General features: G+C 37.5%; 1 protein-coding gene across 1 annotated transcript; it reads left to right on the top strand.

Moving 5' to 3' along the window:
* The first annotated feature begins 8,729 nt into the window (after positions 1-8,729).
* LOC120128532 (ATP synthase subunit delta', mitochondrial-like) lies at positions 8,730-11,161 on the top strand. Its single transcript, XM_039146204.1, has 2 exons — positions 8,730-9,093; positions 10,624-11,161. The coding sequence occupies exons 1-2, from the start codon at positions 8,830-8,832 to the stop codon at positions 10,966-10,968; spliced, it is 609 nt and encodes a 202-aa protein (XP_039002135.1). The 5' UTR covers positions 8,730-8,829; the 3' UTR covers positions 10,969-11,161.
* Positions 11,162-12,857: the final 1,696 nt, after the last annotated feature.

The following is a 12,857-nucleotide window of genomic DNA, read 5'->3' as shown; positions in this document are numbered from 1 at the left end:
GCGATTCTCTCGTTGCGATTTCCATTTCGCGTTGCGATTCTCTCGTTGCGATTGTCATCTCGCGTTGCGATTCTCTCGTTGCGATTTTCATTTCAACCAAAAGACAAAACAGTGTTGCAAATTTTAGTTTAAAGAATAAACTACTACTTTTTATGTTTATTGTTTTTGGTATATCTTCACAGTGTAGTTTTTGGTATATCTAACTTGGTATGTTTATTGTTTTTGTAGAAATTTTTTTCGGCTCAATTGACCTTGAGAAATAAAGTCAGCCTGGCCACTACAATTGCAAAGAAGCTTTCACCTGCTCAAAGACAATTGTTTGAGGAAACCTGCTTCGGGCCATGGCTGAGAGTACAGCATCCGGGTGGAGATGCTAATTTGACCCATTTGTGGCTTCAGACCATGACATCAAATCTACCCGACAGTATACAACGTGGTGAGGAAGAGATATGGTTTCATTTTCCACCAGCGTATACTTGCTTTGGGCGGAAGGAGTTCTGCTTAATCACTGGTCTACGATTCGGACACGATGATGTAGGCCGGTACACTCGTCATATCGCCCGCCCATCATGGTTATCCCGGGTTTTTCCGGATGAGTCAATGGAGAAGCCGAACCTACATGTCGACGACCTGAAGAAATTATTTAATAAGAAAGCTGGTTTCACTCGGATGGAAGACGTCGATGTTGTCCGAGTATGCCTTCTACTACTTGTGTATGCCGGCTTTTTAGGCAGAGAGGCCAGACAACCTATTCATCGGGAGCTAATAATATTGGTAGAGGACCTGAATGCATGGAATCTGTTTCCGTGGGGTTCGTATATATAGAAAGCTACCTGGACTAAGTTGTCGTCTGCCTTTGATGACCGCAAAAGTTTGCGGGGCGATGGGTCCAAATACACTTTGTCAGGCTTTGTTTGGGCCTTTAAGGTAAGAATTTCTATATAATGTTTCTAAAATTATAATTAATTATTTAACAATTACTAATTTTGTTATTATATTGTTTGTAGATTTGGATATTCGAGGCTTTCCCCAGCATGCGTACATATGCAATAAAAACGTCAAATGATATTCCCAGGGCTATTTCCTGGAAGAGGAAAACTCTGTTGGATTGGGAAGACTTAATACCATATGCCACAATAAATAATGTAAGTTAACACAAATACTTTCATATAATATATAAACAAGTTATTAATAGTAGACGTTTAACTTTGTTTGAGTTTTTATATTTTAGGAGGCCAACATTCCATTACAAAGACTGACACCCACGGAGGAAGAGCTTGCCACTGATTGGTGGCAAGCTAGTCAGAATTTTTTTGATGGCACGGATGATGAGCAGCATCCACTTCCTCCAATTCGAGAGCCATCACCTCACCTAGAGCCATCACCCGATCGACCCGACTATACATCTCTAGAACGAGAGCCATCACCTATCCCGTCACATCATCGAGCCTCTTCTCCACCATCACCTCATGATAGGCGACCGGCAAAGATGCCACGACTCCTATCTCCCTGTTCTCCACCTCCACCTCAACGGGATGAGTCAAGGGAGTTACGTGATGAGGTCAATGCCTTGCGTGAGGAGATCGGTACTCTACGCGATAACGATGGTGCATGGCGTGTGGAGGTGTCAACTTTACGTGGTGAGGTTGCCGCTCTACGTGAGATGATAGTATCGTTGCAGAATGAGGTTCATACTCTACGCAACGAGGTAAGTTTAAGATTTTCCATATTTAACTTAATGATAAATTTACTCGTAATTTCACTTAGATTAGCCATTTCACTTAGATTGCTTAGTAAATTTGTTCGGTTGCTGCCAATTCTGCTAAACTGTGTATTCTTTAACACTGTGAAATAGTATTTGTCTTTGTTTTGTCTTTTGGTTGAAAGTAAATTTGTTCGGTTGCTGCCAATTCTGCTAAACTGTGTATTCTTTAACACTGTGAAATATATTTGTCTTTGTTTTGTCTTTTGGTTGAAAGTAAATTTGTTCGGTTGCTGCCAATTCTGCTAAACTGTGTATTCTTTAACACTGTGAAATAGTATTTGTCTTTGTTTTGTCTTTTGGTTGAAAGTAAATTTGTTCGGTTGCTGCCAATTCTGCTAAACTGTGTATTCTTTAACACTGTGAAATAGTATTTGTCTTTGTTTTGTCTTTTGGTTGAAAGTAAATTTATCCATTCAAGTTTCAATTTGCAGAAGAAGAAATAGTTTACTTTCGCAACACGAAACTTAAAATCGCAACGCGAAACCAAAATCGCAACGCGAAATGAAAATCGCAACGACAGAATCGCAACGCGAAACCAAAATCGCAACGACAAGATCGCAACGCGAAACCAAAATCGCATTGCGATTTTCATTTCGCGTTGCGATTCTTTCGTTGCGATTTTCATTTCGCATTGCGATTCTGTCGTTGCGATTTTCATTTCGCGTTGCGATTTTGGTTTCGCGTTGCGATTTTAAGTTTCGTGTTGCGAAAGTAAACTATTTCTTCTTCTGCAAATTGAAACTTGAATGGATTGCATTACTTCAACCAATAGACAAAACAAAGACAAATACTAACTTCAGGGTATTAGTTTGAAACATATTTTTCTTTGTTATCTGATGCATTTTGTGAACTATGATAGAATAATGACTTGGGTGAATACAATGCAAGTTTGAAACATATTTGTCTTTGTTTTCACTGTTTAAATATCATGTCTGTTTATTTACTGATTTTTGTATTTAATTATTTAGCGGCCCGATAGAGTGGATGCTTTACGTCGGGTTATGCTTGCACGACGGAGTTCACGCATCAGACAGCGTGCACGTGCTATTAAGTCTCCGTACACCCCAATAGTGCGAAGACACCGCAAGAAGAAGCCCGACTCGCCTGTCATCCCTCAAGAGTCCACTCCTATCGTTGAAGAGGCCCCCCATATCATTCCTCGAGAGTCCCCTCCCACCGTTCAAGAGGCAACTGTCATCGTTGAAGAGGTCCCTCCCACCATTCCAGAGCCCGATTCACATGGGGTAATATATCGAAGTATTGAGAAACCCCCACCGGTTCCGGACATGATGGATGAGAGTTGGCTCTCGTATGAGTTACCGGCCAGTACCATACCGGTATCTGAAGAGGAGAGGGAACAACTACCGGACACAATTTTGGATAACACCCTTTGGGCTAAGACCGCAGTTGATTTTTATCTACATGAGCGGAGCAAGGGGTGTTTCACTGACATATGCAAGCTCACCGATGATATCTTTTTGTTGCTTGAACGGCCTTGGTGGGGCGTATTATTAGGGGTCGAAGACAATGGCTATTTCGATGGGGGGTAAGTCTTATATTTTTCTTATATTTCAATTTGATTAATTTTTTTTTTAAATTTATGTAAGTCACTAATATATGTCTTTTTTTGTAAAACAGCATATCGATGCGTGGGTGACACGTCTTCTAATAATAAGAAAACTTAAGAAAAATAAAAATATACGATATACAATAATGCCGACGTCTTTTCACGCCGTTCACTTGAAGAATGCACGAGATGAATCATTTGATTTGGGCAATGGACAAGCTAAACTTTATCCTGCATGGTGGGAGGTCGATAAGGTTAGTATTTATTTTAGATTGAGTTTAAAGGTTTTATGAAATAAGTGCGCAAATGAATGAATTATTACTTATGATTGCAGGTGTTTATCCCTGTTTTGGAACGTAAACATTGGATTCTCGTCGAGCTTCAGCTCCCATCCCTTAAGACAATAGTGTATGACAGCATGATAAATTACATATCATTGGCTGATTTAAGAGATGTTATTAAGGGATGGAGCTCTCATTTGGCTAAATTCTTGGATGCGATCAATTATTGGACTCGTTCTGGAAACAAGAAGCCAAAGAAGCTCAATATTACAGTTATTAGAGACGAGACCGCGCCACAACAAACGAGCGGAGCCAGAGGAGATTGTGGTCCTCTCGTATGCTTGGCGTTGGAGCGTTTGACGACGGGAAGCATCAAGTATCTACCTCCCACCGATAGAGATAAAGCTGCAGTAGGCTTGTGGTTTCGTCATTATATGGCTAAATCGATATATACGAGACGCTGCCTACCTGCATCCGCGTTATAAAAATGTCCATAAACAATTGGTAAGTTTATATACTTATAAATGAAAATGTTTGGTTAAGTAATTAGAATTCAATAATTTGCGTAGAAAGTGTTGTTTGAACAAATGTTTGGTTTCTGCAGGTTAATCTCAGAAGTGAACTGCGTGAAAATGATGTCGAGCTGCAAAAGTTGATTCAATAGTTTAATTGATTGTTTTTTGATTGTTTAATTGATTTGTAAAAGTTGATTCAATTTTTGATTGTTTAATTGATTTGTAAAAGATGATTTGTAAAAGTTGATTTGTGTAATTGATGCGAACATAATTCTTATTTGTGCTTGTTTAATTGATTGAAATGTAATGGTTGATTTTGTTGATTTCAATCTGCATTATGTTGAAGGCAAAAATGACTATCGCAATGCGAAATGAAAATCGCAATGCGAAATGAAAATCGCAACGAGAGAATCGCAATGCGAAATGAAAATCGCAATGCGGAAATGAAAATCGCAATGCGTTTATAATTTCGCATTGCGATTATCTCGTTGCGATTTTCATTTCGCATTGCGATTTTCATTTCCGCATTGCGATTCTTTCGTTGCGATTTTCATTTCGCATTGCGATTTTCATTTCGCATTGCGATTTTCATTTCGTATTGCGATTTTAATTTCGCATTGCGATTATGTCGGTTCGATTTTCATTTCGCATTGCGATTTTCATTTCGCATTGCGATTCTCTCGTTGCGATTTTCATTTCGCATTGCGATTTTCATTTCGCATTGCGATTCTCTCGTTGCGATTTTCATTTCCGCATTGCGATTTTCATGTTGGGATTTTCATTTCGCGTTGCGATTGTATTTTCCGTGTTGCGATAGTCAAATGCATGCCTAATAGTGATAACAACTGAATAACAAGAGTTGGTTAAGTCAAAATGGTTGGCCTGAGTCATTAATTCAACTGAAAATGTTAAAAGTTCACACATAAAATCCACATAATACAACGTTTGCATATGAGCTTTTGATGGCAACGTTTACATAATACACATAAAATGTTAAATGTTAAAACGTTTACATAATACAACTGAATAACAACGTTTACATAATACAAAGTTCACACCATATGAGCTTTGGATTTTGATGAGGATCCATATTTTGGTAGAGGAAAAGATGATTTTGATGGCACTGGTGATCCACATGTCAACCTTGTATGACCACTTTCCTTGCACCGACTACATGTCGATCTCTTCTTCTCTTCACCCTTAGACGGTATACGATCGTGACTTTTTGGTCGGCCAGGTAGCCTTCTGTCCATGGCTGGTGGCAAAACTGTTTGTAAGTCATCTGGTATGTCCCACTCAGAAGGATGTGGAATAGGGTAGACAATCTCGGCATAAGTCTGTCGATAAACTTCTGTAGTGTAGCAATCCATAGCGTATGCGCTTGAATCATCTTGGTTTAAATGAAGAGCAACTTTTATAACATGGCCACACGGATAACCAGATGTTTGCCATTTCATACAACTACACGTCTTTGCATTTAGATCGACTAGCCCATTTAAGTTATTATCCAGTACTTGAAACAAAGTGTTTGAACATGGTTCAACTCTCCATGACGTTGACTTCACAACACGTTTCGTTATCTTTTTTTCAGTCCATGGTGTAACACGATGTTCCAATGTTCCTGTAAATTTAAATAAACAATACTTAGTAAAATATATAAATATGATAAGTTACGAATTCAAAGAAATAATACCTGCATGGTTTCTTTTCTTGTAGTACCACTGTTGAATAGAGGCTCGAAAAAACTCCATTAACATAGTAATGGGTAATTTCCGGGAATGACGACTTAGAGCGTTGATTGATTCTGCACTATTAGACGTCATGAAACCATATCTTGCTCCAAGTTGATGTACTCTTGACCATCTTTCAAACCCGACATCTTCTAGTGTTTGAGCACACTGAGGCAAAACACGTCTTAAACAATTTATATGCTTATTGAAATCCACTTCCCGATAAGCTTTTACAGCCTTCCAGTATGTCCATTTGTGCTTTTTTATACCAGCAGACCTTGATTTTAGATTTCTATACAAATGAACACCACAAAGTCCATGAAAAGCATCTGGGAAACACCTTCTAACAGCGTTGTCAATTGAGTTTGCCCTATCGGATATGATTGTCAGATTGCTAATAGGACCTATGCAATCCCTAAGATGCCCCATAAACCATGTCCATGAATCAGAGGTTTCAGATTTGCCAACCCCGTAAGCTATTGGCAATATCCCATTGTTAGCATCCATGGCTACTGCTAATAAGTTTACTCCAAGGTATCGACCTTTCAAATGTGCTCCGTCAACTATAATAACTGGGCGCATGCAAGTAATAAACGAACGAATCTACAAAATAATATACACAAGAAATATAATCATTTAAATGTGAAATGCATGTAACTAACAAAAATGAGTCAACAAAATTATATTGATTTACTAACCGTAGCACCAATGGCGATAAACAGCAACTCAAAGCGTCCATCTCTATCTGTTTTGATATGAGTTACCGACCCAGGATTTTTCAGCTTTAAATTGTGACAATAAGCCGGCAGTTGGGCAAACGATGCTTCTGGCGACCCCCTCAACAATTCCAAGGCATAACATTTGGCTCTCCAAGCTTGAGAATATGATATACTAATCTTGAACCGAGCATTCATGTCAGTCATAATTTCATGTCCCCGATATACCCTGCCATTCAAAAACATTAACTCAGCCAGAAAACCACCCAACACCTTTTTGTTTGCCTGTCTATGGTGAGGAAAAACTTGGGTTCTTGAACATGTATGTTTATCAATAAAAGTCCTAACTTGAAACATTTGCAATCTTTTATTCTCTTTGCAATCATACGCCACGTACAGTTTTTGTCAATCATACACCTTGTTTCGAAACGATCTTTGCTTGATTTGTTAACTTTTAGTTGATAGCCATCTTCCACACATTTCGTATATAAAGCTATCTTCAAGTCTTCCTTTGTATCAAAACAATCATCTTTCTTGATACGAATAACTTTTGTGTAACAATCAACTGCTTTCTTTATCAACTCTTCTTCCGGTATCTGAAGTAATTCTGGCATATTCCAGTTATACGCCCGTGGCATTTTCTTTTCTTCGGGGACTTTTTCTTCTTCTTTTTCTTCTTCAGGATTATATGAATTACAGAATGGATGTTCAACATGTTCATTCATAGTCGTAACTTCCTCCTCATTATCATCAACATTACATTCTTCGGCAACGGCTGTTTCATCATCAAAATTCGGGTATTGACCAATATCAATATCATTACACGCATGGTCTGTTTCTTCTTCTGAAACATCATCAAAATCCGTGTATTGACCAATATCAAAGTCCGGATATTGACCAAGACCAAATTTCGAATACTGACTAGTACTCACAATTTTTTCTGTTGGCTCATCATCGTCTAACTGGTCAATACGAAAACCGGAATTTGGTGCTGAAAGTTGATTGGGATTTGGATTAGAGAAAGGTTGTGGGTTTTGAGAAAAACTTAGTTGATTACTACCCGCTACTGACCCAACAATACTACTTCTAGGTTCAACAACATACAATGTAACATCATCTTGTGAAACACTAATGTAAGCAATGAATCGTTCAACATCTTCATTGTCGGTTAACAAATAAACTTTACCATTTCTCTGATAAGATAGCCTAAATCCACTTAGGGGCTCTAAATTCAATTTATTTGAAACACGTAGCATTAGAGTTTCATAAGTTAACTTTTGTAAAGACAATTTTAGTTGAAGATTTATGGGTAAAGGCATATATTGTAAAACACCATTAACATTATCCCATGACCCTCCAAAACACAAATCTATCCAAACATGATCAACATTAGATGATTTCATGGTTGTAACTAAACAAACGAGATGCGAAACTAAGACCTGTTGCCGGATGGGGAAGGATGTCGTTGGATATAGGAACGGATGTCGCCGGAGAGAGTGATAGATGGAGATGGAATGAGTTGCGATTTAGGGATTTAGTTTATGATTTCAGTGTTATATACCCAAAATTTCAGTGTTGTGATTTACAGATTCTCGTTGCGATTTACGGATTATCGTTGCGATTTACAGATTCTCGTTGCGATTTACGGATTATCGTTGCGATTTACGGATACGCGTTGCGATTTACGGATTATCGTTGCGATTTACGGATACGCGTTGCGATTTACGGATACGCATTGCGATTTACGGATACGCGTTGCGATTTACGGATACACGTTGCGGTTTACGGATACGCGTTGCGATTTACGGATACGCGTTGCGATATACGGATACGCATTGCGATTTACCCATACGCGTTGCGATTTACGGATACACGTTGCGATTTACGGATACGCGTTGCGATTTATGTGTTCGCGTTGCGATTTTCATATTCGCGTTGCGATTATGGAAAATCGCAATGCGAATTTGTACTATCGCATCGCGATTTTCAAGAATCGCGTTGCGATTCTGGAAACTGATTTGCGATTCTGGGGATCGCGTTGCGATTTTTATTTCGCGTTGCGATTTTGTTGGTCATTTTGGCAAATCCAAAAAAAGTTGGTTAAAATCATATATTATAACTTTTTTTTGGTCACTGAGGCGATTTTCTCTTTTTTTTAACATCAGAAATACGAAGAAAGAGACTGAAAGACCTATTCTCACACCCCGTCTCCGACCCTGCGAGAGCCGAGCGACCACCCCCAATTCCCTCCAACAATGTTGCGTCAAGCATCGAGACTATTGGCCCATCGGCCCATATTAGCGGCGAGGACTCGAGCCTTCTCCACTGATCTGCCGGCGTCTGAGCAGACCGCTGATGCCACGTTCGCGGAGGCGTGGAATAAAGTGATCCCTAATATTGACCCTCCCAAAACTCCTCTCTCTTTCATGCAGCCTCGTCCCCCTGCTCCTTCCTCCATTCCTTCGAAGCTCACTGTCAATTTCGTCCTTCCTTATGCTTCTGAGTTGGCCACCAAAGAGGTAGATTTTTGGGTTTTATTTTTAGGACGTTTTCGATTTGTTTTGGATTCTGTTTTCTGGGATTACGAGTGTGGAAATGAATATTTTATGATATTCTCTGATTAAAGGCGAAGGTCAAACCTTTATGTTGGTTTTTTTTTTAGATTGAATGCCAATGCATCTTTACATCGGGTTACTGATTCTGAGGAAAAATTGCAATCCCTAAAAGAAAGCCAATTGTAGTATAGTGTTGCCATGTAGAGTGTTTTCATATTGCCTTTGCTGATTTTCATTTAATTTTCAGAAACTGAGAATAGGTTGTCTTTTAGGCTTTTATTAGCTGCGTCTCCTATATCCCAAAAGAAACGTTAGAGATTTTCTTTTCGTATTTGTTGTCTCTTGTTCGTGCTGGTTTCGCTACAGCTTTTAGATAAAGAAGATAATGATCATATCAGACTGAATTGATTGTGATATTGATAGAAATGGCACTTAGAAGTGCAGCAACATTGATGACTGTTGTCCTCAAATCCGAGTAGACAAATAGAGAGTGAATGGTTGTATTTTTGTTACCATATGCTTTGTTCTTTAACTTGTGCATTTCCGCTGTTTGTCGTTAAGATATTTCTAGGTTTCCACTCATACATAGAGCATTTGTGATTGGAAAGCCGGATTTGCTTTTAGTCAGATTGTTGCTAGTAATTCAGTGAAAACAGTAACAGATGAATTTCATTTACTATTCCTATATGATAATGATAAAGCCTATCTGTTCACGTTTTCTGTTCCACTACTCCTTATTATGCTATAAATATTTTTATTTTCATAAGCATTTGCCTTGCTCTGAATTTTGTTCATTGAATGAAACCTTTCATAAGTTGCACCAAAGATAATTGATTTCACCTCATAAATATAGATTGGTAAGGGTGGGAAGTCCAATTCTAAAGGATTTCTCCTAACTACCATAACAACTGTGTATCTATCATTCATTTTTGTAATAATGCTGATGCTTGATCAAATTTGCTAATCGTTGCTGTGATTTGTTTTCAGTATTCCGAATGTTTTTCTTCCATTCCATCTTTATTATTTTCTATAGGTTCCAACACCACAGCCCACTAACGAATATTATTCTCAAAATGTAAATCTGGTCATATGTAGCCCTTCATTTAAACTTGAGTCACTTAAGCAACAAAATTTACTATTAATTTTCTTTTCGTGTATATACTACCTTTTCGTGCATAGAATTAGGTGATTACTCTTGTTGCTGTTTTGTGAAGTTTGAGCAATGGTGAAGTATGAGGTATGATGTTATTTATGTTCTACTCTTTGTCGGTTTCGGTGTGGGTTTGGCAGGGAGAGGATAGGTTGTTCCATGAAACGTTATGCCTATGAAAATAGAAATAGAAATGTAGATCTTCATGGTGCCTTTGCCATAAGCATGGTCTAATACTTGAGCTAGAAAAAAAAGTGAATACATAAGGAAATTAATGGCTAAACTCATAGACAAACTCTTTCAAATTAGCTGGATTCTTGCCTAATAAATTCTCGGTTTCCCAGGTTGACATGGTTATAGTACCAGCCACAACTGGGCAGATGGGTGTTCTTCCGGGACATGTAGCAACAATTGCAGAACTGAAACCCGGAGTTTTATCAGTGCATGAAGGAAATGAAGTGACAAAGTACTTCGTCAGTAGTGGTTTCGTTTTTATCCATGCCAACTCCTTTGCAGATATAATAGCTGTGGTGGCCGTACCACTTGATCAACTTGATGCAAATCTTGTTCAGAAAGGGCTGACAGAGTTCACCTCGAAGCTGAGCTCTGCCACAACAGACTTGGAGAAAGCTGAAGCCCAAATTGGAGTTGATGTGCATAGTGCACTCAACTCTTCCCTCACAGGCTAGTGTCATATGCCATTACGTTTGTTGATTAGTTGTGTCTGATTTCTCTTCCTTAAACCTGCACCATTGATGCATGGATTTATCTCATGGATCCAGATATTGTTCCGAGTATGTTGTTCTTTCCCTATGTTTGCACATGTACCCAATATGAAATAATCTTCAATGGATTTCACCAGGTTTGCAGTGGCAGAAACAACTGATTCATTCATGACTGTTAGATGTTTTATAGATACGGTTAAAATGGCAAATAGATAATGCAGTGTAGTTAATATTAAGGTAAAGTACACAAATGGTCCATTACTATACGGTATTGTTTTGTTGAGTCATTTTTTAGATAAAAATTAGAGGTCTCATTAAAAATTCCCTTCATAATTACTAAAAATTACTAAAACGCAAGGGGATTTTTGCAAAAAGCGGAAGGAGTAAAAGAGTCTCAAGATTTTATTAATATAAATTATAAAATTCAGTAGTACAATGATTCTAGTACAACACTTTCCTCTCCTTACACCTATCTCCTTAAAACTCTAATTTCCCCACCCCACCCCAATCCATGGAACCTTCTCTCAACCAATTCCTGCCTTAGCTAAGATGTCTGCCTCACTGCTCTATCAATCCAGAGAATGATACCCTCTATACCTCTAATTTTATCAGCTAATTCCTTCGAAATGGAAGCATAAATGCTAGGACTTTCAGTTGGGTTCTTGATCCATTTCACGCAATTCTTACTGTCACTTTCAATAATCAAAAGACCTCTTGATCTCCACCTTGAAAATTCAAAGAGAGAAGTCCCTGTTTAATGGCCATTAGTTCCACCAAAGCTGGTGGACTAGGACCTGATGGTCACTTGACTATGCATATGTTTTAAACTCGTCATTTTTCATTAAAAAATTACAATTCTTTGAGTTGTATGTTTACCTGATAATTGAGATATGCTAGAATTTAATCTCGGAATCTCAAAAGATTATACCACTCAAATTGTAATGGGATCAAATTTTATCATGTTTTAGTCACCAAGTTAACGTCCAACATAGATTAACATTAAATTTTTAACACAAATGGATGAGTTTGTAACATGTGAATAATTGAGTCATCATTTTGTAACTTTTAATAGTCGAGAGATTAAAAAAAGTAACATCATATAGTTGAGAGATCATTTTGTAACTTTTAATAATCATTATTCAATAAAACAATGCCTTTGCAGTCAAAGGATCATTTGTGTATTTTAGCCTTACGTGTAATTGCCAATAGTTTACGGTGTGTTTGTCCGATCCCTTACAACAAAAATATCCAAAATGGGATAAGGGTTAAAATTGCACATCCTTTCGGTTCTAGTGGAATATGAGATCTTTTATATTTTGATTTAATTTAATTTTTTTCATAAAGCACTATCAATATTATATTATATTATTATTTATTTAACGTAAAAATAAATTATTTATTTTGGGGGATAGAGAGAAAGAGGAGCCCTTTAAAAGAGGATGAAAAAACGAGAATAATTTCTAGAAATAGGATTAAAATATTATAAATTATAAAAGTTGAAGGTTAATTTAATATTATGTAAATTTTATTCAGTGTCACATCATCTCTCATCAATTTTCAGTGATAAATAGTTAATTTATTATTTTTTAAGTTCAATAATTATTTTATAAATTATAAAAGGTTGAAGGCTAGACTAACCCAGAGGTCGGATTTTCTTTTTACTAGTGTTTGAAAAGTTGTATGCTCACAAAAATGTAATTCTAACTAAATAGCTAAGACATTAGTTTACTTCTTTTAATTATAGTTAGGCGTCTCTTAATCGAGTAAGATCAGAAGTTCGAACCTGACATTTGTAAATGAAGTAAATTTGGTTGAGAGGGTAGCCTTCGCCTCTACAATAAACGATCCGGATT

Source organism: Hibiscus syriacus, unplaced genomic scaffold, assembly GCF_006381635.1.
Source record: "Hibiscus syriacus cultivar Baekdansim isolate YM2019G1 unplaced genomic scaffold, ASM638163v2 tig00110481_pilon, whole genome shotgun sequence".
Lineage (NCBI taxonomy): Eukaryota > Viridiplantae > Streptophyta > Magnoliopsida > Malvales > Malvaceae > Hibiscus > Hibiscus syriacus.
This window is presented reverse-complemented; position numbering and strand designations above follow the sequence as displayed.

Bases quoted from the DNA above. Each gene is read 5' to 3' on its own strand.
- LOC120128532 (XM_039146204.1), top strand. From the start codon at position 8,830: ATGTTGCGTCAAGCATCGAGACTATTGGCCCATCGGCCCATATTAGCG. The intron at 9,094-10,623 runs GTAGATTTTTGG...TCGGTTTCCCAG, and splicing joins CTGAGTTGGCCACCAAAGAG to GTTGACATGGTTATAGTACC.